Here is a 24906-nt window from a genome sequence, read left to right on the forward strand (position 1 = left end):
AGATCCTAATATTATATATTATTTAAAAATCAATTAAATTAAAATATTAAATAATAGTAAATTAATTTTTAAATTTTTATTTCATTTAAATTTTTAATTCTCACTAATTAAATTTAATTTAATATTTTAATTTATACTTAAAAAATATGAATTTATTATTTTAATAAGTATCTAATATTTAAACATGTTATTTTAATAATTTTAATTTTAAAATTAATTTAATTGTATTTTTATTAATTTAAATAATTCTTTTAAATTTTTTTAACAAACTCCAAAATTAATTTAAATAATAAAATTATCATCTAATTTATATCTTTATTTAAAATTTAATATCAATATATTATATATATATCTTTTAAAATTAATTTAAATAATCAAATTATTATATATTTTAAATAATAAAATTATCAACTATAAAATAATTAAAAGTTATTGTAAATAAATAAAAGAGTTAAGGATGATATTAAAAATTTAAATATTATTTTTATTTTTATATATAATATGGGCTAATTTACTGACACTATTTTCATATACCATGGATCCTTATGATAGAGTATCAAATAAAAGATCAGACCATTGACAATTTCCAAATACCCATCCTGGTTCGTAAATATAAAACCAAATGGTGGAATAAAACCAATTTGCAGGCCTGTGGCCCAAAGGCCATAGACCAATGCTTTTCAGAATATCCACAATACTGTAAAATTCTAAACCCATCTACTATAAACAAACATGAGACTTTCCTGGCCAGAAAACAACAAATAATATCACAAATGGCTGCCTGCACTTCAGAAAAAGAATATGACAAATTATTAGAAGAATTAAAAGAAACAAGAAGCTCCACAGCATCACCAGTGGATCTCTCCGACGACAATGATGATTTTTTCACCCAAGTTGAAATGTGATGACTCAGCAAAACGACAAATAACTCAACAGTAGTGGCAGACATGAGACGACAAAAGGAAAAGTAAAAGACAAATGGCCGACACTGACAAAAGAATGACTCAGCAGTAATGGCAGACATGAGAAGACAAAAGCAAAAGTAAAAGACAAATGACCGACACCGACAAAAGAATGACTCAATAGACAAATGGCCGACACAATGACTCAGCAGACCCACTAAAGCACTAAACGACGGACAACTCAAAAGAAAAAATTAAATCAAGTTGAAGAAGAGTTTGAAGTCCAGCTCTATAAATAAGGACATTCAGTTCTTTGTAAGACACATTGAAAAATTCTCTCTGAAAAATTTCTCTCTTCCTCTCTATGTTCTCATCACAAGTTTATGTTTATACAAATTGTAAGGAGTCCTTAGTTTACTACAACTGGGACGTAGCAGTGTATTGTGATACAAAGTTTATAATAAAAGTAAGTATTTGTATTTGTATACAATTGATACAGTGTAAGTCCGTATTGACGGTAATTCTTCTTCTTCTCTATATATTCCACTCTGACTTAACTCTGGGAACTCCAGGTTAAGGTTGCAGGAACCTAAACCAAAGTAAAAATTTTGCATTCATATTAAGTATGCTCTGTGGTTGCAGTCTAGGCTGATCTTCCACATCAGAAATTGCATTGCTCATATAAAATTAAACTGTTAAAATCATAATTAAAAATGGAAATTGAAATCACTGTATATTACTGTTATACCTGTAATTGTTATTATACTGTTATGACCATTATTGCTTAAATACTATACTCTGTATACTTATTATTTATCCTTATTTATATTCAAATCAGTTGAGAGTTGCGTAAATGGTATCAGAGCCTAGGAAGTTTCTATCTATCTTAAATATATTCAAATTAAAGTTTTAGGGTCTAAACTGTGTCTGGATTGTCGTAAGTCAGGCAAAGAGAGAGTAAGTCCTGCGGAAATGTTTCTAGAAGGAAGTGCATGTTGAAACCCTAGGATTTTAAAATGAGTATGTTTAGGAGAAATAGATCTTCTCGGTCCCGAAATACTGATGAAGAACTTATAAACGATTTGAATATAAACAAAGATAATAATAATACAATACTATCAAGAGAAAGTAATTATAATACCCAACAATTAGCTAATTGGAAACCACCTACTACACCTATATCAACAATATATAAAAAATGAATATTAGATTTTAAAGCTGCTAGGGCAATTAAAACCAAAGAAAAAGTAGTAACTTTATATTCAGAAAATCAATCAATGAGTTTATTAAGTAAAAAGAAAGTATTAAAATATATTAACCAAGGTTATAGATTTATGCACATAGGTTTAGTACAAATTGCAATTAAACCATTAACTGTAGAAGGCTTAAATACTAGTATGCATGTAGCATTAAGAGATTGTAGACATATAAACTACAAAGACTCTTTATTAGGATTATTTGAAACAAGTTTAACAAATGGACCAATATATTCAAATTGTTTTTACAATTTTACAATATCCTTGACAGACCCACATATAATGAAAATATTAACATTAGATATTTTAACACATAATTATAATATGTTAAAAGGTTCACATATCTATGAGATATTTTATAGGTTAAATTATAAAATAATGAATACAGGATTATGTCCAAATGCTATTGACCATAATAGATTAACATGAGAAACAATTTTCTGGGAAATTGATCAAACCAAAGCAAATATAACTGTACCAAAAACCATACAATGGAAAGATGTAAGTTTATCTGAAAGTTGGAAATACCCAGTAAAAACAATAACAAGCTTACCTCCAAAAGAAAATAAAGAAATAGATTATATTATACAAAATGAAGATGGATCTGTAGAATTAAAATTTAAAAGGTCAAATTCTTTTAGACAAACCAATTCTAGTATATACCAACCTTCTCGACATTTCTTAGAATCTTCAAGACGAAGACATAACATAGACATACAAACAGATACAAGTATATCAGAAGAATCAACTGTTCCCCAATACCAAGGACCCTTTGTGGGAGAAACATCTGGTACCAAACCAGTAGAAGAAACCTTTGACCATCAAACTAAACCCCAAACTACAAAAGGAATAAAAATCCAAGAAGGTATTTTTAGACAAGGCCAGTTTAGTCAACCATATGAAGATAGTGATTTTAGTATAAATACCTTAACTTCTACCTTTATTTTAGATAAAGACCAAATTCAAGCTGACTATGTGTCAGATAAAAACCGGGGGAAAAGGGATACATTTATCAATATATTATATATATATCTTTTAAAATTAATTTAAATAATCAAATTATTATATATTTTAAATAATAAAATTATCAACTATAAAATAATTAAAAGTTATTGTAAATAAATAAAAGAGTTAAGGATGATATTAAAAATTTAAATATTATTTTTATTTTTATATATAATATAGATTTTAAGATTAAAATTGATATTTAATTAAAAAATAAAAAATAATTTGAATTCTTTTTATGTTTATTAAAGTGAATTATTCTTTTACATTTTGTAATAATTTTAAATTTAAATATTTATAAATTTCTATAATATTTTCTATAATTATTATTTTTATTTATTAAAAATATAAATATAAATAAATATATTTATAAATTAAATATTAAAATTTAAAAATTAAGTTTATTTATCTAATAAGTGTTTATGTGGTTATTGAGTTATTCTTTTAGAGGTTACGGTGTTTAATTATTAATTTGTAAATAAAAATTTAATAATATTAATATTTTTGAAATTAAATAATTATTTTTAAAAAATCTATAAATTTAAATAATTATTATAAAATATTAAATGGGCTAAATAGACATTTTACTTGAAGAAGACTTAAAATGATTTTTGTTAATTTTTTTTAAGGGGGCTTTTACCTTTGTCAAAAGACAATTATTCACTCCGCTCGCACTATAATTATTTCACGTCATTAGCGTATACACAAACCCCACCAATTAGAAGGGCATCTTCTCTCCCTCTCTCTCCTCCTCTGGCCTCTGCCGGTGGAATCCGGCGATTCTTGGAGCCATTTTGCTATCGCAACACCGCGAAATGCAGAATTTGTAGGGTTTCTCAATTAATAGTGAGTATCATTCCCACATGAAAACATGTCTCGCCAAACGACGTCTTCTGCCTTTCACAAATCCAAGACTCTCGACAACAAATATGTGAGCAGACTTTGCTTGTTCATAATTCTCACTCTTATTTAACATGCGTCTTATATTCTTCCAGGGTTTTAAATTTCTAAGATGTTGGAGGATTGGTAGATGGGAATCTTTAGGATGCAATGATGCTTGCTTTTCCCTCTTTTTCTTTCCTCTTGTTGGTTAGGGTTTTTGGTTCTTGTCATTTTCACTCTGCTTGCTGTTTTTTCAATGCTTTGACTAAAAAAGTAGTTATGTTGCATTCTTGTTTCCTTCCTAGTGTTGTTTTGTAGTGGTATTAGATTTCTAACAAAGGCATTTGATTGTGTGAGTGACTTCAGTAAGTCATTTTTTTTTTTTTTCTGGGCAATTCAGTTGGAGAGTTGCAATTTCGTTTCTTTTATATGGCTTCAAGGGCATGGATCATATAGGTCTGTTTTCATGTAGATGCTTGGGGATGAGATTGGTAAAGGAGCGTATGGCCGAGTTTACAAAGGCTTGGATTTGGAGAATGGAGATTTTGTTGCTATTAAACAAGTTTCTTTGGAGAATATTGCTCAAGAGGATCTTAATATCATAATGGTTTGATTCTAAGTTTCCCTGTATAACTCTTTTAAATCTTGTACTGTTGCTTGCTTACTGAAGTTGACAAATTTAACTTTTGTTTTTATTCTTAGTACCTTCTAAACCATTCCATGCTCTCTTCTATCCTAACACAAGAAAAAATAGAGAACAGAATCTAAGTTTGTGATTTCTGTCTACTTTTGTCTTCCTTTTCTTTTTTAAAGATGAAAGTGTCTATACTTTAGTGAAGTAGTTTCTACTCTGCAAAAGAGGAAAAGTAATAGCCAGCAATTGTACAATGTACTGTTTGTGAATTGGTCAATAACATCAGTGTTAGGTTCAGAAAATTGCAGTTCCCGGTCTCTTATGCAAGTCAAACCTGCATGTCAATCTGAGTAACTAAACATTGGCCTCATCCTTTTTGTGACATTTGTTGGGATATTTCTTCTGGGCGATGAACAATTGTATTTATTTGGCACCTTTTTTCCTCTCTCATAATGTTCCCTGATAGTTGTTATTAATTAACATGTTACAGTTATAACTCGGTAGATTTTGAAATGATAATATAGGGACTTTATCCAGTGTGTTTACTCACTTTAGGGCTTGTCCATATCTTTTCTCAGCTCTGCCATACATCTCGACATTGGCTATTGTTGAATGACATATTTTGATCGTTCATTTCACTAAAGTGAGATTTTCCTTATCCGGTGATAATTGTAAGTTTCAATCCGATGACCAAGGGAATGGAAAATTAAATGCAAGTTTGATGTGATAAAGCTAACAATAAGATGCGCTTAGTTGAGTCTCAGTCAGGATCGGCTTTAAGAAAAAAGAACTTAATAGTTATTTCTTATGTAGCTAGAATAATATATCTGAAAAAATGTAAATGAGACATTTTTGTTTTATTGTCATATAGATTCCGATATAGCATCTCTGCCAATATCTATGATGGAAATTTGGCTAATGATTGTTCCTTTTCTCTCATATACTCTTCTTGGGTTGGATGCTCTGATATTTCAGCAAGAGATCGATTTATTGAAGGTATCATTTTCTTTTTGCTGCTTTATTTGATTATTATTGCTGAGAGCATATTTATAGCACATTGAGGTTTCAACTGTAAATTGATAGTTCTAATCAAACATGTTGGGTCAAAACTTTCATGCTATAAAAAATTTCTGAGCCTCAATTCAGAGTGTAGTAATGGCAAAATTATCTAAGTATCTGTATGATTGTTATGTCTGATTTTCTGCCCCCTTTTAACATTTGCATGTTGGAATGCTAATTTTGCTCTTCAAAATTGGTTTATTGCATAACCTGGATCATGTGGTCCAGATCATAAATTTCTAGTTTTGATAAATTTCTAGTTTTGATTTCTGATAAATTTCTTTCTCTTAATTTTTGACATGGCAAATGATCAATATTTTCTTCTGAATAAGTTTAGTTGTATTGATATAATCACCTTGTTATTCTTTGTAGTATACTAATTTACTAGATAGTAGATTTTGCTTCATTTATCATATTTATCCTTTTATGATTCGTGACAGTATCTTGACCTCATCTGTAAAAAAGCAATAGTTTGTTTTGCGCAATGTTATAAGTTGGGATCAAATGTGAGTGTGCATTGTCCTATAAGTTGTCACTGAATGTGAAAGCTCTGAAGGGCAGGACTTCTTTTAGGATCCTTTGCTTGGTCACTGTCAATTGGTCTTTTTTATCCCCTTCAGCTTTGTACATTTTGTGCTCTGTTTTTGCACTCATCTATTACTGTTAAATTTAGACTTGCTTGTTTTTTTGAATTGTTTTTATTGTTGATAACAAATGCTCTTGTGGAAAAATGCTTGAGTTTCAGAATTTGAAGCATAAAAACATCGTGAAATATCTTGGATCATTGAAGACAAAGACCCATCTTCACATAATTCTTGAGTAAGTTGGCTAATATAGCTTTTCTAATGGACAGATATAAAACTCTGCCATAATATTTTATTCTGAAGTTGCCCTTTTTTTGATATAGGTATGTGGAGAATGGCTCATTGGCTAACATTATCAAGCCAAATAAATTTGGGCCTTTTCCGGAGTCGTTGGTGGCTGTTTACATTGCTCAGGTTTTCTTATATTCTTGCAATTAATTGTTCAGTTTTGGGGTTGTACTTTTAAAAATTTTTTTTTTGGCACTTGTGAATTACTAATAATGATTCGATCATAGGTTTTGGAAGGCTTGGTTTACCTTCATGAACAAGGTGTCATTCATCGGGATATTAAGGGTGCAAACATCTTGACAACCAAAGAGGTAAATACACCCATTTGTTTTTTTTTTCTTAGTGATCTATCTTGTATTTATGAGGATCTAGGGAGGCAAAATTTGGTTTTCCTATACATGCTGAGAGTGATCAGCCAAGCTCTCTTGGTGAATAGATGTTAACTAGCAGTGTTTCATTTTAGTTGCACATGCAAAGGTACGAAGGCTCCAGTTAAACCATGAAATTTGAATAAACCCAAAAATATTTCTGGCACTTAAACCATATTTAGTAAGTTGGAATTGAAGTTTTTAGTTCTAGTTCTATCAATACTCTTTAGAATTTTAAATAATTCGGCTAGTATCATGCTCTAAAAATTTAGGAGTAAGGGAGACAGAAATTTAAGGAGTAATATTAGGCCAATAATCTTATGAATTAATATTGTAAGAGTTCCTAAATTCCTTTGTTGTAAACTTTTCAGTAAAATACCTCTCTTTGAGGAAAGAGTGTAAGCCTTTCAATTCATCTTCATCTTCTTCCATTTATACATTGTATCATAGCCAAGTTGGGCCTGATTCTCTTCCTTCTTTTCTTTCCTTCCTCTACTTTTTTTAATTTAAGGATCTTTTGGAAGTTAGTTGACCTCATTGTCCTGCTCGATAGCGTCACCGGATAGTGTCCTACCTCTAAGCCTTGTCACCATAATCAGCCTCACGAACCTCCGTTGTTGATTTAAACATCTAGTTTTTGGTACCCATGCTGGCCCATTATCATCCCTCTAGTGATCTATATTGCCAAAAATAGCAACGACTGCCTTGCAAGGAGCAGGAGAGACCTGATTCTGTTTGGTTACAGCATAGTAGCTTCAAAGCATTGTGCAATTGTGATAGAGCTAGGAACAAGAGGATTTGTAAACAAACAGAAATGGAGCTATTAGTGGCAGAGTAACCTATTAATGGATCTGTATTACAATCGATCTCTCTCCCTAACTCTGCTCATTTTCTCAATATCAATCAACTAAGGATTAGGAATAGAGTAACAAGGAGAAAATAAGAAAGATTAATGGTTGCTAACAAACCCCGGGAAATTTCTCATGCTAGCAAAGCTAGCCCAAGCTAGTGCTGCACAAATGAAGAAATTACTATTTGCCTTCCTCTCTACTGTTTGCATATTTATAACTTAAGAAATGTTCACTTCTCTCTGCTCTCATTCCCATGTGACTTCTTTTGCATTTCCCTCTAACAGCTCAACAAATCCCAGCTGTTGAATTCTGAAACCTTCCCCTTCCTTTCCATGTGTTGATAATCCTTCTTTTTTTTTGCCTTTGGTTGAGTACCTATCTTTACCAACAGCATCCCCACAAGAAAGATCACCACTTGCATATGCAGAGCATCCAAACAACTCAAAGGGAACTGAAAATACCTTGTTTTAGATCAAACCAATGTAAATTGAGAATTGGGTTATCAATGAGATAAACATAATCACCACCAAGGGTCATGTCAGTGATATTGTCTAAATTTGCAATAACAACATATTTCATGCTTCCATTCAACAATCATGACAACAAGAAGGCTAATGTAATAATAATGTATTCTCCAGCATTACCTTTGTGATATTTGGCCGCCCGTATTTGTAAAGAACTTAGTTTCTAAGTAGAGACTCCTTTATATTTGAAATCAAATCCATCCTGTTCTAAGGCATCTCGAACTTGGAGCTAAAAATAGAGAACCGAGTTGTATAATGCGGAAGATGGAACTAATGCTTGCCTTACTTTCTAGCCACACTGTATAAATCGCTTGGGTTTATAACTGATCCCCTTCGCTTCAATATCTTTGATTGGAAATTCCATTAAATGAATTTAATTGCAGCTCTATTTGTATTGAGATTAGCATAGGAAGGCTTGCTAAGAAGTATTTATTGCCTCTTGTTGTCTATAGAAAGGCATTTCAATTGTTGAAGGAGATGATGGATGGGTCTTACTGCCCTTCCACTCCTTTGGGCCTAAATTCAGAGGTTTAGGTGGTGGCCTTTTTAAATGAAAATAAATTGGGTAATAGGTCCATGAAATCCCACTGAAAACCAGAGCCTTTGTTGGACAAGGCCCACAACATTATTCGAGCCCATGTTTTCATATCTTCTCCTTCTCCAAATTAAGCAAAAGTGCTGTTTTTCTTGAGAATTTCTAACATTGAGGGCCTAAAATCATGATTATCAAGGTTACCTGCGACACTTCTTGCTTGCATGGGGTGAGCCGAAATGAACCGAAAAACTGAAATAATGATTTTTTACAGACCCAACTAAACCAAAATAATTAATGAACCGAATCAAATCGAACTGATTGTTTCAGTTCGGTTTAAAACTGATCGGTTCCAAACTCTCCCAAACAGTAATTCCCAATTGAAAAACCATGACTATCCCCAAACAACAATTGTCAGTTAAAGAATTACCATGCTCAACTGTGATTATGGACACATTTCACAAATTATAATATAATTCAAACCCATGGCTTTTTAGTCTCAACCATTAAAGCTCGCAATCATAACCTATTAAAAATTTGTACATTAGAAACTAATTGAAAAAGAAAAAAGAAACATGAAATCTATTACTTGATAAAATACAAATCAATATTCAAGAATATTCAATACACAAATACAAGAGCAGTGATGCAGATTAGGGTTGGGAGACGAACAGCCAGCACGAGGGAAGGAACAGGGGCAGAGCAAATAACCATTGTGAGGAAAACAAGCCAGCAGAAGGGAGAGGAACAGGGGCAGCGATGATGCAGATCAAGGATGATGGTGGTACAGATCAATATGAAACCTCCGATAGGCAACAAAACAGGGAGAGAAGGGAGGGAAGCGGCTGGTATCGATTCACCAAGCAATTCAGCTTGTTGGTTTTACACCCAAAAACTTAGGGTATTTCCATTTTTGTTGCGATTAATGAAGTTTCTGCCCAACTTAGAGTCTGAGGTTTGCTACTACAATAGGACCAAATTGATAGAGCTAGGAATAAGAGGTCATGTAATCATGTTAACAAACAGAAACAGAGCTATTAATAGCAGAATAACTAATTATATTCAATATTCTCTAATTCAATTGATAGCTCTCCCTAACTTTGCTCATTCTTCTAACATCAATCAACTGAGGAATAGGAATAGAATAACTAGAAGAAAATAAGTAAGATAAATGATTGCTAACAACCCTCAGGAAATCGATTCCTCTGCTAGTGAAGCTAGCCCCAGCTTATGTTGCATAAGTGAAGGACTTGCTGCCTGTCTTTCTCTGTTGCTGTTCTCGTATTGAAGCAAGGTTCACCTCCTTTGATCTCATTCCCTATGACTTCTTCTGTACTTCCCTCTAACAGCGCAACCAATCCCAGCTGTTGAATTCTGGAACCTTACACTTCCTCCCCATGTGCGAGTAATCCTTCTTTTCCCTTCTGGATTGTCTACTATAATTAATTGTTTTGGCCATTAATTTCACTTTCTGGGCCTTTAGTTGACTACCTATCAAATTGTTTCCAGATTCAAGTCTCTCAAATTCTTCTCCTTTTCTCCCAAAATGTATGAGAATGGAGTGCTTGCTCTTCTAAGAACAAGGTGAGAATTCAGTCTAATTGCTGCTGGATATAATCTATCATAACCCCTAACTCTAATACCAATTGTTAGGATCCCCTGTGTAGGATCTAGTTACGGGTTTGTGTAATGGGTCTTTTGGCAAGGTAGGAGAAAGCAAGAATGGATTTTCATTTTGCGACCTATTTTGAAAAAACTGTCAGGCTCATTAGAGAAAACCTGTAATCTCTTGAGTTTAAAATACTCAAAGACTTTTTGAAAATTTTTCTAGCTGATGTTTATTAATCTGCTGTCAACTTAAATACAAGTTGGAGTTTTAACTACCTCCTAAAAAAATAGAAACTTAAAATAGCATAGTGGAGGCTACCTCCTAAAAATCAAAATTTGGAAATAACTAAACAAAACATGGAAATAACTAAATAACTAAATAGAACATGGTGACAACATCATAAGACGCATGATTTTTTCCACTACCCATTACTGTACATAAACTCATGATCTATGCCACTATTCACGACTAAATAACTAACCACTATTGCATCAGTGATGAAGAATCTGTTGAAGTGGTGGTCTGACTAACAGGAATCCTATAACTTACTGCTTACTCCAAGCACTAATCAAGTCAATGAAATTAAGGGAAATCTCATTGCTTCAACCAAAAGAAAAATTATGGTTGAATGAAGACATGCTTAAACTTCATTATGATTTGTTGTGGGGTTCCGTGGATATTAGTTTTCTGCGTTGAGTGTGTTACATATGATTTTAGATAGAAGGGGACCTACTAAATTTGGGTGCTAAAATTCAGCATTATTTGTTGGCTTAAGTTTGCATCTTGGTTCTATTCTGTGTTTTAGTTGTGATTGTGGGTTCATATTTTCAAGATATGTTTAAATTACTGAAGTTCCATGTTTAAAAAATATTTCGATTTCAGTTTTTTTAATGGAAAGAAATTCAGATGATACTTTGACATATCTAAATGCTAGATGTAATTGATTTTCCAAAATTTTAAGATATGCTCATTTCTTGGAGGGAACTTATATCAAGAATGACAAATGTTGTTGAGATCTTTATTGATGTGAATCTTAGCTAAATGTTCAACATGAATTACTATTTTATCACTCTAAATAGTGGTTTGACTAGGGTTAGGACTGAGGACACTAAATACTACCTTAAAAGGTGTTGCTGAACAATGGCTTAATTGAGTTTGATGATTGTGTTCTTAGATTAAGAAGAATGAAAATGATTAGATGACTAAAATGATTAGACAACTTTTGTGCCAAACAATGCTTTAATATGTCTCTTTACTGCAATCTTTGGCCTTATACATTGACTTGAAGATCTGCTATTTTCTTGTGTCCATGAAGTAATTGCTCAACTGATCTATATTTTCTAGGGCCTTGTGAAACTTGCTGATTTTGGCGTTGCTACAAAATTGACCGAGGCTGATGTTAATACACATTCAGTTGTTGGGACACCATATTGGATGGCCCCTGAGGTACTTGGTTCATATTTGTGTTTATAAGTGTTATAATAGGTCAATATGGTTTAACCCTTTATGGTTGCATTCTCATACATTGTAAATGCTAGGAGACGCCATCTATACTTGTGTTGCAGTCCTTTGGCACTTTTAACCTGTTTCTCTATAAAGAAAAGGAAAGAAACATAACTTTTCCTTGATGATTGTTCTTGTTAATCTCAATTTTCTTTAGACTGCACTTGGTGCAGGGGACTGTATAGCATGAGAGAAGACAGAACAAAATGAACGCAAGATATGTGTATTTTTTTGTTTGTGTGTTCTCTGTACACACGAACTTTTTTTTATTCATCAATATTATCTTTAGCATTAGGCTGTAATCTATATGCTACAACCATGTGTGTTGAGCTATGCTGGTGCTTCCCTAAGTTTGTTGTTAAAATTGTATCTAATTCACTAGTTGGAACAAGTCCAAATAAGCCTCCTGAACTTTATAGGGATGTTTAGATAAGCCATCTTTTACTAAATCCGCAACTTTCCAATCAAGTCCAAAGTAATCCTATTATACTAAAAATATTATTTTAATAATAATATATTATTCCCTAACGTTGAATATAAAAATTAATTACAATTTAAAAAAAAAAGGTAAATAATTCTTTCTCCTCTTCTTCTTCTAACCATTCACTCCTTTTACCCATAAAACCAACAATGTTTCATCTCCTTTTGTCAATGGGCAATGGAGTTAGCAATGAAAACAGATAGAAATGAAGAATTCATCAACTACCTTGAGGACCAAAGTACCATTTTGTCCTCTTGTTTGCAGCCACAACCCTCACAACTGTCTTCATTTTCCTCCAAAATCACTATCTCTAGCATCCAAATCCATCGATTTATTCCAATCCTTGAAATCCAATTCCCAATGAACTCTCCAATCTCTTCTTAGAGGGAAACATCATTCCTGTGCACAATTCTGTTGCTACAACAAAAATTGAGGAGTAAAAGGGGAATGCCTTGGTAGGATTTCCCCTCTAATAATGGAGGTGGTGAATCTTGCGAGGTTGATTTTGAATGCCTTAGATGAGTTTGTGAGTAATAAAATTGAGAAATTGTGGTTGCTGAGGCACAACAAATGACTTATTATTAAGTTTGCAAATAAGTTGAGAATGATAAAGTTGTGGCAAAATAATTTGGAGTTCTGGGTTTGTGTTCTTGAGAGGAAATTAATTAGTGTTGGTGAATTTGTTTTGTGATTGATACATCTGATCTGCTGTTGATTTGGTTTGTGTTCTTCAGGAGTTTTGAATTTGTTTATTGTTGGTATTTGTTAGCTCTTGATTTCTTTTTCATTTTGATTTTATCAATTATGTATTTTGCCTAATTATTTAAAATATAAAAATTAATATTTTGTGATTAAAAATATTAAACAAATTATTAATTTATTTTTGTGGCAAATAGAAAGTTGTGGGTTTATTTGGTCTAAAAGATAAAAATTGGCTTATTTGAACATCCCTAAAAAGTTCAAGGACTTATTTGAACTTTATTCCTTACCTAAATACTTAGACCATCCTAGCATCATTGGTAGCTAGGATTGTAATATGAATGGCTAATTATTATCTTGCATTTATACAAGTGTTTGTGGGCCTCAATTCATACTGATCAATTTATTTTTTAGGTTATTGAAATGTCAGGGGTATGTGCTGCTTCTGACATATGGAGTGTTGGCTGCACTGTGATTGAACTTCTTACATGTGTGCCTCCATATTATGACTTGCAGCCTATGCCTGCTTTATTTCGTATTGTTCAGGTTTGTTGAGCATTTTTTTCCGTTTTATTTTATTAATGTGAATATTATTTCTTGTTAATTAGTGGCCATGTTGCTTGTTTTCATGTTATCTAATCTTAGGGGTGTAAATGAACTAAGCCATTTGTGAATTATTTGGGACTTGGCTAGATAAAAACTCGATTGAGCTCGACTTGTTTTCTGAACGAGTTGAGCTCGAGTTTAATTTTTAGGCTTGTTTAGTAAATGACCGAGCTTGAGCACAATAATATTCAATTTATTAAGGCTCGTGAGCTTGTCTCCTTTCTAAGTTTATTAGCAGGCTCGCGAATAGACTCGTTGAGCAGGATAGTAGGCTTGTTTATAAGTTTGTTAAATGGGCTAATGAGGTAGATCATTTGTGATTCGCGTCAATATTTATATTATTGTAAATACTTTTTGGTTGAAAAAGTTATAAATATTTTCTTAATCTCTTATTTATTAAACTTTAAAATATTAAGTAATACTAAACTATGCAACTGTATATATTGTTAGTCTATATATTTGTTTCCCTTTGATTGAGTAATTATAATGTTAGTCTATATATTTTTTTTCCCACTATACATCTCTTTAAGTACACTCTTTTTGTACCTTTAAAAATATCTTTCTTAAATCTTTCTTTCTTATTCCGTTATTGTTATTATTGTTGTCACTACTTTCATATGTTTATGCTTACGCATGTACTCTTATGATTATCTCATATTGTCTAATTAATTTCATAAATTGAATATTCCAATAATTTAAATATAAATCAATACAATAAAATTGATGAAGTTTGCATATGATGTTTTTATGTGTAAATATGTAATTAAGTTGATTATACTTATATTAGTATATTTATCCCATATATAATATTTTATGTTTATCTTATATATAATTTTTCTTGTATTATATTTAATAATTTAACATTAATAAATTTGAATTAAAAGTAAGTGATAATATATTAATAATACTAATAATTAATAATTGAACTTATTTTTTAAATTTAGTTGCTTTGTGTTATTTGATGGAATTGTTTGTTTACATTTGCTTTATATTGTTGTAATTGGTATCTTCTTTAATCTTCTCGTAATATAATTAAAATTCTTATTTTTCGTGTTATTTATATTATTAATAAATAATAACTCATGGGAATGACAATGTATTACAAAAGTGGTTTGATTTAATTTTCAAATCTCGAGCTCGAGTTTTTCATTATTGAGCTCGAGTTCAAGCTTTTTAATGAACTTATTTTCAATCTTATACGAGCTTCTAACAAGTCATTAAATTTAACCGAATCGAGCTCGAGCTTTGTAATGTGATAGATTTGTGGAAAAATGGTATATTTTCTCTATCGGATAAGTTTGCTTATATAGAGATTACAAAGATTTGTTAAGACAACTCCTAAGAATCCTCTATCAATTAATTATTTTCAATTAGCTTATGATTTTTCAATCTCCTTTAATTATGTACATATTGTGTTCACACTCTAACACTCTAACAAGCTTTAATGTTAGTGCTCAAACTGAGCTCGAGCTCGAGAATGAGCCTGCATAAAATTTCATGCGACAAACTTGAACTTTTAATGCTGGGCTTGGCTCAGTTTGATTACGCCTCTATTCTCTGTTATGTATTGTTGATACCTTCTCACATTTCTCAATATTTTTTTCTTCTGTAGATTGTCATTGTATGGAATTAACATAAATGTGTAATTTCTGCTAGAAGCGCTTTAATTTTTTGATTTTATTGTTTGATGAAGTTATCTGGAATATGCTTTTTAGGATTTACAATTAAAAATTTTTCTTCTTGTATTTTTTGCCATAATTCTAGAGATCTATTCTTTCAGGATGATCATCCTCCAATACCCGATAGCTTATCTCCTGACATTACTGACTTCCTGCGCCAGTGTTTCAAGAAGGTAACCATCCTCTGCTTATATTGTAGTTTTCAATGTAAATATTTCGTAGCTAACATTACATTAAGCAAACAGACAAGGCATTAGCTTGAGCTTGCATAGGTTTGTAGTATGTTGTTTAATGAATTAATTATATTATTTAATAAATTAAATTTATATGATTAATTTTGAGCACTTCTCATTTAATTGATTCATATATATGTGTGTGTGCGTGAAATTTATTGAACTAGTAATGTTCTTTATTAATTGGACTATTAACTTAATGTGTAATGATTTTAAATTCAATTAAGTTAGAATTCTCAAATTTGATAAGGTGGCAAAATGCAACAAAGTCGCAAACAGTGTGTGCGTGTGAATTGATTACTTACATGATTATATTGGTGAATTGGGACTGAGAATTGGTATATGCACTTTATGGAAGGAAGAAAGAAGTTATATCATGGATGTTCTAAATGCTTGTTATAAATATATTCGATTTGTGAAACCCGAAGAGATTTTGTGAAAATATCAGTTAGTTGATCATTTGAGTTGACAAAACTAGTAGAAATGCATCCCGACTCAATCTTTTGCTGAATAAAATGGCAATCCACCTTTACATGCTTCGTCCTCATGAAAAACCGGATTTAACGCAATATGGAGGGCAGCTTGATTATGACATATCAGCTTCAAATCCATAGCTCGATATTCTGCTTCTGCACTTGACCTTGCAACCACATCCTGTTTTTTACTTTTCCAAGATATAAAATTTCCTCCAATTATAATATAATATCCTGAAATAGACCTTCTATTTGAAGGGAAACCTGCCTAATCTGCATCAGAATAGCCAACAATTTGTGAGTGATCCTTGTCCTCGTAGAGTACTACTGTATGGAGTTTGAATAAATTGACTAAGCACGCTTACAGCAAAATCTGGTTGCCTGACAGTGAGATAATTGAACTTGCCAACTAATTTTCTATATCTAGTAAAATCTTTAAGTGGCTCTCCCTGTTCAGGAATAAGTTTGACATTTGGATCCATGGGAGTGTCCACATGTCTACAGTCTAACATGCCTGTTTCTTCCAATATATCCAAAGTATATTTTCAGTGAGAAATTGCAATACCTATATTAGACTGTGCTACTTCAATTTCAATTTTCCCAGGTCTTTAGTTTGGAAATGACAGAACAAATGTTACTTAAGCTGAGAGATTCCATCATGATCATTTCTTATAATGACAATATCATCAATATAGACCACAAAGTATATGCATCTATCACTATTATGACGAAAAAATACGGAATGATCAGTGCTGAATCGTCCAAAGTTTTAGGCCATACAAGGAGCGTCGAAGATGACATACTAAGCCTGACTCCTCCTCCTGACCAACAAATCCTGGAGGTTGCTCCATATAGACTTCTTGAGTGAGCTCACCATGAAAAAAAGGTATTTTTAATGTTCAGTTGATGAGGGGTCTAGTGATTAATTGCAACCAATGAGTTAAGAAGGTGAACAGAAACTATTTTGGGCTATTGGAGAAAAAGTATCACTATAATCAAGTCTAAAAATTTGTGTGTAACCTTTAGCTACAAGGCGAGCTTTAAGGCGATCAATTTTGCCTTCAGGTCCCACCTTAACTGTGTAAACCCATCGACAACCAACAGTAGACTTGTTAAGTGTCTAAGATACTAGTTCCCAAGTTAAGTTCCATTATTATGAAGGGCAGTCATCTCCTCAACCATTGCATTATACCAAACAGCAGACACAATGGAAACAAAAGTATAATAGGAAGGAGACAAATGATAGTAACACACAAAATTATAAATGTTATGAGGATTTCGAGAAGAGCGAATATCTTTTTGAAGAGCAAGAGGAGTAGCTGTTGCTACTGAAGGCATGACCGAAGTAGGTGATGATGGAACTAGAGGTGAGTCATTAGAAGTACCTGCATCAGGGAGAGAAATAGCATTGTTATTAGCAGATGGGTGAGATTGACGTGTGTAGACCTGAAGAAGTGGTGTAGGAGTGGAAGATGGACTGACTTGAGGTCGAGAGATTAAACTTGAAGGTATAGGCAAAACTCTAGGAACAAAGGTTTTGTATGTTGGACTAGAAGAAAGTAAGGGGAGGTTTCATAAAAGGTGATATCTGTAGAGACAATATCTGTTAGTAGCGGGATTATAACATTTGTTATCTTTTTTGAAGTTGAGAATAGCCCAGAAAGATACATTTAACTGATTTGGACTGGAGTTTGTCTTTTCCAGGGGTATGATCATGAACAAAACATATACATTCAAAAACTCCTAGTTGGAGGTCTGGTTAGGAAAGAGAACTGAACGAGGACTCTTGATGCTGCAAAACAGAGGAAGGCATACGGTTAATCAAGTAATAGGCATTAAGGACTGCCTCGCTCCAAAAACACAATGGAACATTATGATGTATGAGGAAGGTGCGGGCTATTTCAATTAAATGCCGATTTTTTCGCTCGGCAACACCATTTTGTTGAGGAGTATGGGCACAAGAAGTCTGGTGAGTAATATTCTGAGTAGATAAGAAATGAAAAAAAAGAAGAGGAAAGATATTCTTGTGCAACGAGAATAATCATCAATAAAAGTAACAATATACTGAAATCTCAAAGTTGTACTGACACGACTTGGACCCCAAATGTTTGAATCAACAATGTCAAACATCGAGTTGGCCCTGTTATTGACTCGCTTGGGAAATGAAGCCTAAGTTTGTTTCCTAAGTTGACATGACTCACATGCTAAAGAAGACAAAAAAAAAAAAAAGACTAGGGATGATTTTCTGCAACTTAAGAAGACTGGGATGTCTCAAACGGTTATGAATAAGCTCAGCGGAAGTGGTAGAAACAAAAGCAACCGGAGAGGTGGGGAGATGGTACAATCCTTGTGACTCGGATTGTGTTCCAATTATTCTCCTAGTACTCCTGTCCTGCACCACAATAGAATCAACAGTAAAGGTTACTGAATAATTTGCTAATGAAGATTAAATTCTATGGACATTCAGGAGTGAACAATACAACAGTTAAGGAAATAGAAGGAAGAAGTTGTATTTTTCCTATTCCTTGTAATTTGAGTTTGTGAACCATTAGCTAAGCTGACTTTAGATGGTGTGGAAGGTGAAACAAGAGTAGAAAAAATATTGTAATTACTAGAGATGTGATCAGAAGTAGCAGAGTTTAGGATCCATAGACCAATGAGTGGAAATTTAGTTAGATAAGCAAAGGAATAACCAGAGTGAGCAATGCTGGAAGATGAAGGATGTTGCTTAGCTGTTTGGAATTGCAAGTATTCTCTGTACTCTTCTCCAGATAAAGTGATTGAATCCAGTGCCTGAGATTTATTGGTAGGTTGTAGAAGTAGGCCTTCATCATTAGATTGGGCAAGCTGAACTGTTGACTTGCTAGTACTATCAAGTTGATTAGGTGATTAGGCCGTGGTGGTTGGCCATACAATACCCAACATACATCCTGTGTGACCATTCTTATCACAATAGGAGCAATAAAACTTCTTCCCTTTACTTTTGCGATTTCCTCCTTGTCCTTGATTCCTTGCTGCACACAGAGCCAAATCTGAGGATTCCATATCTGTATTCATTTTCACTCTTGCTAAGGGAAATACGTAAGAGCCTAGCTGACACATCTTCTAGAGTTAGAATAATTGAACTTAAGTTAAAATTTGATATTTCAGAGAAAAAAGGACAAAGATTAGGTCGCAACCCAATTAATGCGAAAACCATAAAGAATTTGTCTTGTTGTGCATCAACATCATCTGGGAAGGCATGAGAATTAAATTCATCTTTTAGAGTTTCTACCTGACCCAAGTAACTAGCCATGTGGCGATGATTCTGTTGTAAGTAGACTATATCTGACACAGCCTTATAAATGCGTTGTACGTTATTAGTGTACAATGTTTTGGCCTTAGTCCAAAGTTTACAATAAGTTTTGCAAGACTGAAACAAAGCAAGCAATTTCGGGTCTAATGAATGCCATAGAAGACTATATAGTTGAGCATCAATCTATCATCATACCCTTGACCTAAAAACCATAATTCTACCGATGCAGCCCAAGACACATAATTATTACTTTTTTGCAACTTCACGGTAGCATTTGAAAAGAAAGGTTTAAGGGACTTAGAACCTGCATTGAAGGTGTTCTACTTCTTCTCAGACATGTTGAGAGAGATTCTGGAACAACAAGGGACTAGAATCGTGACCTGAATTTGCCAAAAAGAGGATCAGTGCCTGTGAATAGTAGATCCGAAGCTACTGTTCACAAGGGATGTGTGATGAAGAGCTAGACAGGTGACAGGACCTAGCGGGCTAGAGTGGCCGGCGTCTGGCGATGTTGGTGGAAGGGTCGCTGGTCTGAAAAAGTCAGACAGTTCACGTGTCGGAGTCAGACAACTTGGACGACGCGTGGAGTTGGTTCTAATGGAGGCGCGTGGAGCTGGTTCTAATGGCGGCGCGTGGAGCTGGTTCTGATGGCGGTGCTTCATCGGGTCGCCGATTGGAAGCCGGTGAGAAAGGTGGGTAGGTGGTGAGACCTATTGATTTTCAAAAAGTTTCCAAAAGGAAGGTGACAGATCTGCCACTCACAGCTATGCTAAGTTTCTTGGTTCTGATACCATGAAAACAATGATGAAAAAGGAGAGGGAAGCACAGACTTTGGAAGACAGATGTTTGATGATTCTCCTCAAGCCAATTGGGGTATATATACTACTTATAAGAATACATGTTAGATAAGAAAATAAATTAATTCCCTAATTATAGGCTAATCATATCACATAATCATACTCCTAATTATGCACACAATCACTACAAATCTAGGCTATTTACAGAACATATCTCAACACCATGGAATTATTTGCCGCTAATTCCATTTGTAAGTTACACAAGTGATGTTCAAAATTCCATGATTTCGTTTTTGCTTTATGAAATGTCAATCAATTTGAATGGGTTGCGTTTGATCATGTTGAGCTAGATTTTGAGCAATACTAATGATAACATTATTATCATAGTATCAAAATACTTTTTCTTATTTGACATTTGTTAGTGATCCACAATAGTTCAGGAACGCCTAGAGCCATGGCTTGTGTTCAGCTATTGTACTTGATCTTGCTACTACACTCTTGGCTCTACTTTTAGCTTCTCCAAGTAACTAGGTTTCCATTGATGAATGTGGAATAACATGATGTGGACCTACCATTATCAAGGGATCCAACCCTATCTACCTATGTATAGCATTGCACCGAAATTAAATTGCATCTTTAGGACATGACTCTTGGAAGTCCCAGTAATAATCAAGCTCTTTCTATGAGCCACTCAATTCAACAAAATATTGTGATAGTCATCTCACTTTGTTTTGTTTCATTTACTTTCTTTTCTTTTGAAACTCAGTATATTTGGGCATTGTTGCCCAAGTGAGAATAAATTTGAGCAATTGTATTCCAAGTCCTCTGAGTTGTATCACGTGGAAGATATGCTTGAACAATTTGATGTTGCATTGATATGATAAGCCGCAACATAAATAGAGAATTTTCAGATTTCTATTTGCTAAAAGTTGAATTAGCAATAGCTTGTTTGAGTGAGTTTGTAACTCTTATGTTAAGGCTTTGGTTAAGAGTCTTAACATCTCGAGCTTGAATGAATAATGAATAAACCTTTGACCAAGCAAGGTAATTTGTTCCATTTAGCTTATGCAACTAATTGGAATTGTCACTTGAGTTCGCATTCTGATTTTGCCTATATAGATGCCTGATTTTGAAACTTCTCTTCCTGCACGTCCGCCGGCACTATGCCAATGAATAGTACCTATGAATGATATACCAATGAATAGTACCTGTGAAGTGTGAACAATACCAATGCCCTAATGAATCGAGCACTTTGGAACCATGTTGATGAAGAAGAAAATAGATTGAACTAAGTAATATTTATTAGTTGGAGTTCTGAAAGTTAAAATGTAACCTATCTATACAATAATTCTAAAACTAGGAATATTCTTAACTAGAAAAATTATTTTGTATGAAAATGTCTATTTTACAACCTTAATTAGGAACACTGGTTATAGCCATAATTAGGAAATATATAATAAAGGAAAAAGAAATCCGAATGAATGTGATCAATGTTAGCCCATTTATCCAGTTTTTTCTATGCCTTGCTCATCCCTTGGGGGATCTTTGTTCAAAAAGGTAACTGGGTTCCCATCATTAGCCTTTTCTTGACTTCGGGGGCATGCCCAAACCAGGATGACCAAACCTCAACTAATGGATTCATACATGCCCGCAATCAAATTGAAAACTGTTTTGTTTGTTTGGGGGGCCCGGGGGCAGGGGTTGTTCAAGTGGTTAGTAAGAGAACATTTTGGGTTCCCCCTTTAACATCACCAGCTTTTGTGAACTTTGGTTGCCTTTCCAAATCTGATACAATTTTGCTTTGAAGTTAACTTTGATTTCTAGCATTGCGCAGATTCTCATCTTTAGATTGTACTTGAGCTGAACTTTCTCTATTGCTTTTGACCACTATAAATACTTCTTGATATCTTATTCATTTTTGAATTTCAGGATGCTAGGCAGAGGCCTGATGCGAAGACGTTACTCTCTCACCCTTGGATACAGAACTCTAGGCGTGCTTTGAACTCTTTTCGTCATAACGGATCAATAAAGTAGGGTTTGTTATTTATTAAATTTATTCATTCATGGTAAAAATTATCTATATAATTATTTGCATTTACCAGCTATTTAGTCTAGTTGACCTAGTTCTCTGAATTATCCTGAACTGTGGTCTTATTATTTTGATGCACTGTTTTTCCATGGTTTTCTATATGTGGTTGGGGTTGAAGTATAGGAATTGATATGGTTGTTTATTTGTTTATTTAAGGATAACATTTAGTATTTTTCTCCCCCTATAAATTCATTTCAGTGGATCTGTATCTGCTTCTTTTGTGTGATCTCATAACCCTTCAAATCTTTGTTGTTTAGTACAATGCTTAACTGCTCATTCCCCTGGTTCTACAATCTACAGCTTGAAACCTGATGTTTATTATTAATGTTTTCGCAAGGTCCATATTACAGCTGCCTGCTTGTATCTTCCTGTTGAGCTCTAGGGTTTTTGAGTGGGAAACTACATGGGTGTTGTGGATTTCTAATTGTTTACATGGTTTCCAGTCTTTTTCTTTCTAGTTTATGTTTTCAGAGGATTGGTCTAGTCAGTCCAACTGGGTTAGTAAGGAATCAGATCAATGGCCAATCTAGCAACTAAACGCTTCGCATGCTAGGTAATCAGACCTGCATGCTCCAGCAAATTTATGAGTTGTGACTACTTTTCCCATTCAGCCACCACCCATCTTTGTAACTTCATTACATATATCTATTTTGTTTATTACTATATAGAAGGTAACTTCTGGAAAATTAAAGTTTAGGTCTCATTTCATACAACTAATAAATACCACAATTAATCTGCAGTCAATACATTTAAAAAGCATATGATGGAGGATTATCTTATGGAATTATAATGGTTAGAATTAGTATGAGTCCAGATGGTATAGCAAGCGATAAGAAAAAGGAAGAGATGGTCGCAACTTGCTGCTGTTCAAAAGCTTAGCTGGCAGAGGTTACTTTGAGGGAAGAGATGATGTGGAGTTAAAGATCTAGACAAATTTGGGTTCAATAAGGAGATCCTAATACTAAGTATTTCCCCTCGGTGGCATTTGCACATAAAAAAAGCAAATTTCATTTTCGCTCTTATCACATTCTGCACTTTTATCGAAGCTTGTTTGCCTCCACAAACTCCAGCCATGAGATGGGGGATTTAAGTTTTCTTCCTTGTAAAGTGATAGCATTGACGAACCAACGCAACTAGTGAAGTGCCCCACCCTCCATACAGATTAATGCCATTGGAATCTTGAATTTTGGTTTGGATGGATTTCAAAGTACTGCTCAGCACTGGCAAACCAACCAACAATATCAATTCCATAAAAAACAGGGAGGTCCATCTGTTTTGGAGGAAAAGGTGTATCAAATAGGGTGGATGATGGAACCATAGAAGGGGTGGATACAGGGGCTGGTGGAACTTTGGTAGAGGAAGTGTTTGAGGATGGTTCATTTTCTGGTAAGACAACTTCTCCATGGGCAATGGTAGTAAAGAGTTCTTCAATAGTGGTTGATTTGGCTTGCATCTAATCATTTTCGAAACGTAGTTAGGCAACCCCATTGTCGGTAAGACCCAAGTTTCTCTCTAGCGTTTGTATTCTTTGCTCCATGCGAGTATCTGTCATTCCACCGGCAGGGTCGGACCAAATTTCTAGAGTAAGGAATAATATGAACAATTTTACTCAAGAATATTAAGAGAGCTCAAGGAATTGGGTAATACTTGTATTGATTCAAATTGTCTCTTGCAAGAGAAAATAAACTAAGAACGGATAAGAGCTATTTCCATAATTATGATGTTGCAATGCAATTTTTCCCTCCCAATCCAAGCTATCAGCTGGTATAAGAGAATATTTCCAACATATGCTTATTTACTGGTCCCCTCTTTGTCCTCATGCGTCGCCACCTTGCCTGTGTTGGTTCTTCTAGAATACACCTTCCAATTGGGTTGGATCACATGACCTTGAATCTCTTGCTTGTAAAAGTACTCCTTGTGGAAAACTGGATTAGAGGCAGTATATAGTGCTACTTGATTGACAAAGTTCAATTTCATTTATTTGATGTCAGATCTCAACTAAACTGTTGAAGTACCTATAACCTATCTAAAGTCGGGAACACCCAAGGAAGACATACTTAAGGCACTTTGGTTCTCATTTATTGGCTTCAGGCAGAACATTATGTATGGAAAAAATACAATCAAGTATGAGTTTCAATGGGAAACAAAGAATTAGAATGGAAAAGAACAAGGTAAAGAATTCACCATGAAGAATAGAGGAAGTTTACAATTAATAAAAAAAAGGTTGTAATAATACATCAGCCTAAAAATTATTAGGAACTTTAATTTGAAAAGGAGATGTAAGTTTTTTCTTTGCAATCCTGTTTTGCGATTTTGTATCTTAAAATGATTCTCCATTAAATATAACTAAGAATATTAGAGTAGTCATTGTCAAATGCCTACTTGCCTAGACTTTGGAAGAGTAGGACAAGGATCCCAAACATCAGAAAACTTGAAGGGGTGGGAAAGCTAGTACTCAATACACTAGAGGTAAACACTGATATTTTGGCAAATTGACATAACTCACATTCTAAAACTGAGTTATGATTTCTTCAAGATAGATAAGGAAGATTCTCCG

At 33.5% G+C, this 24906-nt stretch overlaps 1 protein-coding gene across 4 annotated transcripts in view; it reads left to right on the top strand.

Annotated features, from left to right (window-relative positions):
- Nucleotides 1-3858: 3858 nt before the first annotated feature.
- Nucleotides 3859-24906, top strand: part of LOC110626863 (MAP3K epsilon protein kinase 1) — a 40069-nt gene continuing 19021 nt past the window's right edge. For 2 of the 4 annotated variants that reach the window (XM_021773000.2, XM_021773001.2), the window contains exons 1-10: nucleotides 3860-4094; nucleotides 4518-4652; nucleotides 5655-5675; nucleotides 6484-6557; nucleotides 6646-6736; nucleotides 6838-6921; nucleotides 11839-11940; nucleotides 13592-13723; nucleotides 15564-15635; nucleotides 22190-22290. In XM_021773000.2, the coding sequence (XP_021628692.1) occupies nucleotides 4035-4094; nucleotides 4518-4652; nucleotides 5655-5675; nucleotides 6484-6557; nucleotides 6646-6736; nucleotides 6838-6921; nucleotides 11839-11940; nucleotides 13592-13723; nucleotides 15564-15635; nucleotides 22190-22290 (872 nt within the window). In that variant the 5' untranslated portion in view covers nucleotides 3860-4034. Of the gene's footprint in view, nucleotides 4095-4445; nucleotides 4653-5654; nucleotides 5676-6483; nucleotides 6558-6645; nucleotides 6737-6837; nucleotides 6922-11838; nucleotides 11941-13591; nucleotides 13724-15563; nucleotides 15636-22189; nucleotides 22291-24906 lie in introns of all 4 variants that reach the window. The other 2 variants (XM_043961751.1, XM_043961750.1) reach the window with 2 other exon arrangements.

The sequence above is a fragment of the Manihot esculenta genome, chromosome 11, assembly GCF_001659605.2.
Source record: "Manihot esculenta cultivar AM560-2 chromosome 11, M.esculenta_v8, whole genome shotgun sequence".
In the NCBI taxonomy this organism is placed as follows: domain Eukaryota; kingdom Viridiplantae; phylum Streptophyta; class Magnoliopsida; order Malpighiales; family Euphorbiaceae; genus Manihot; species Manihot esculenta.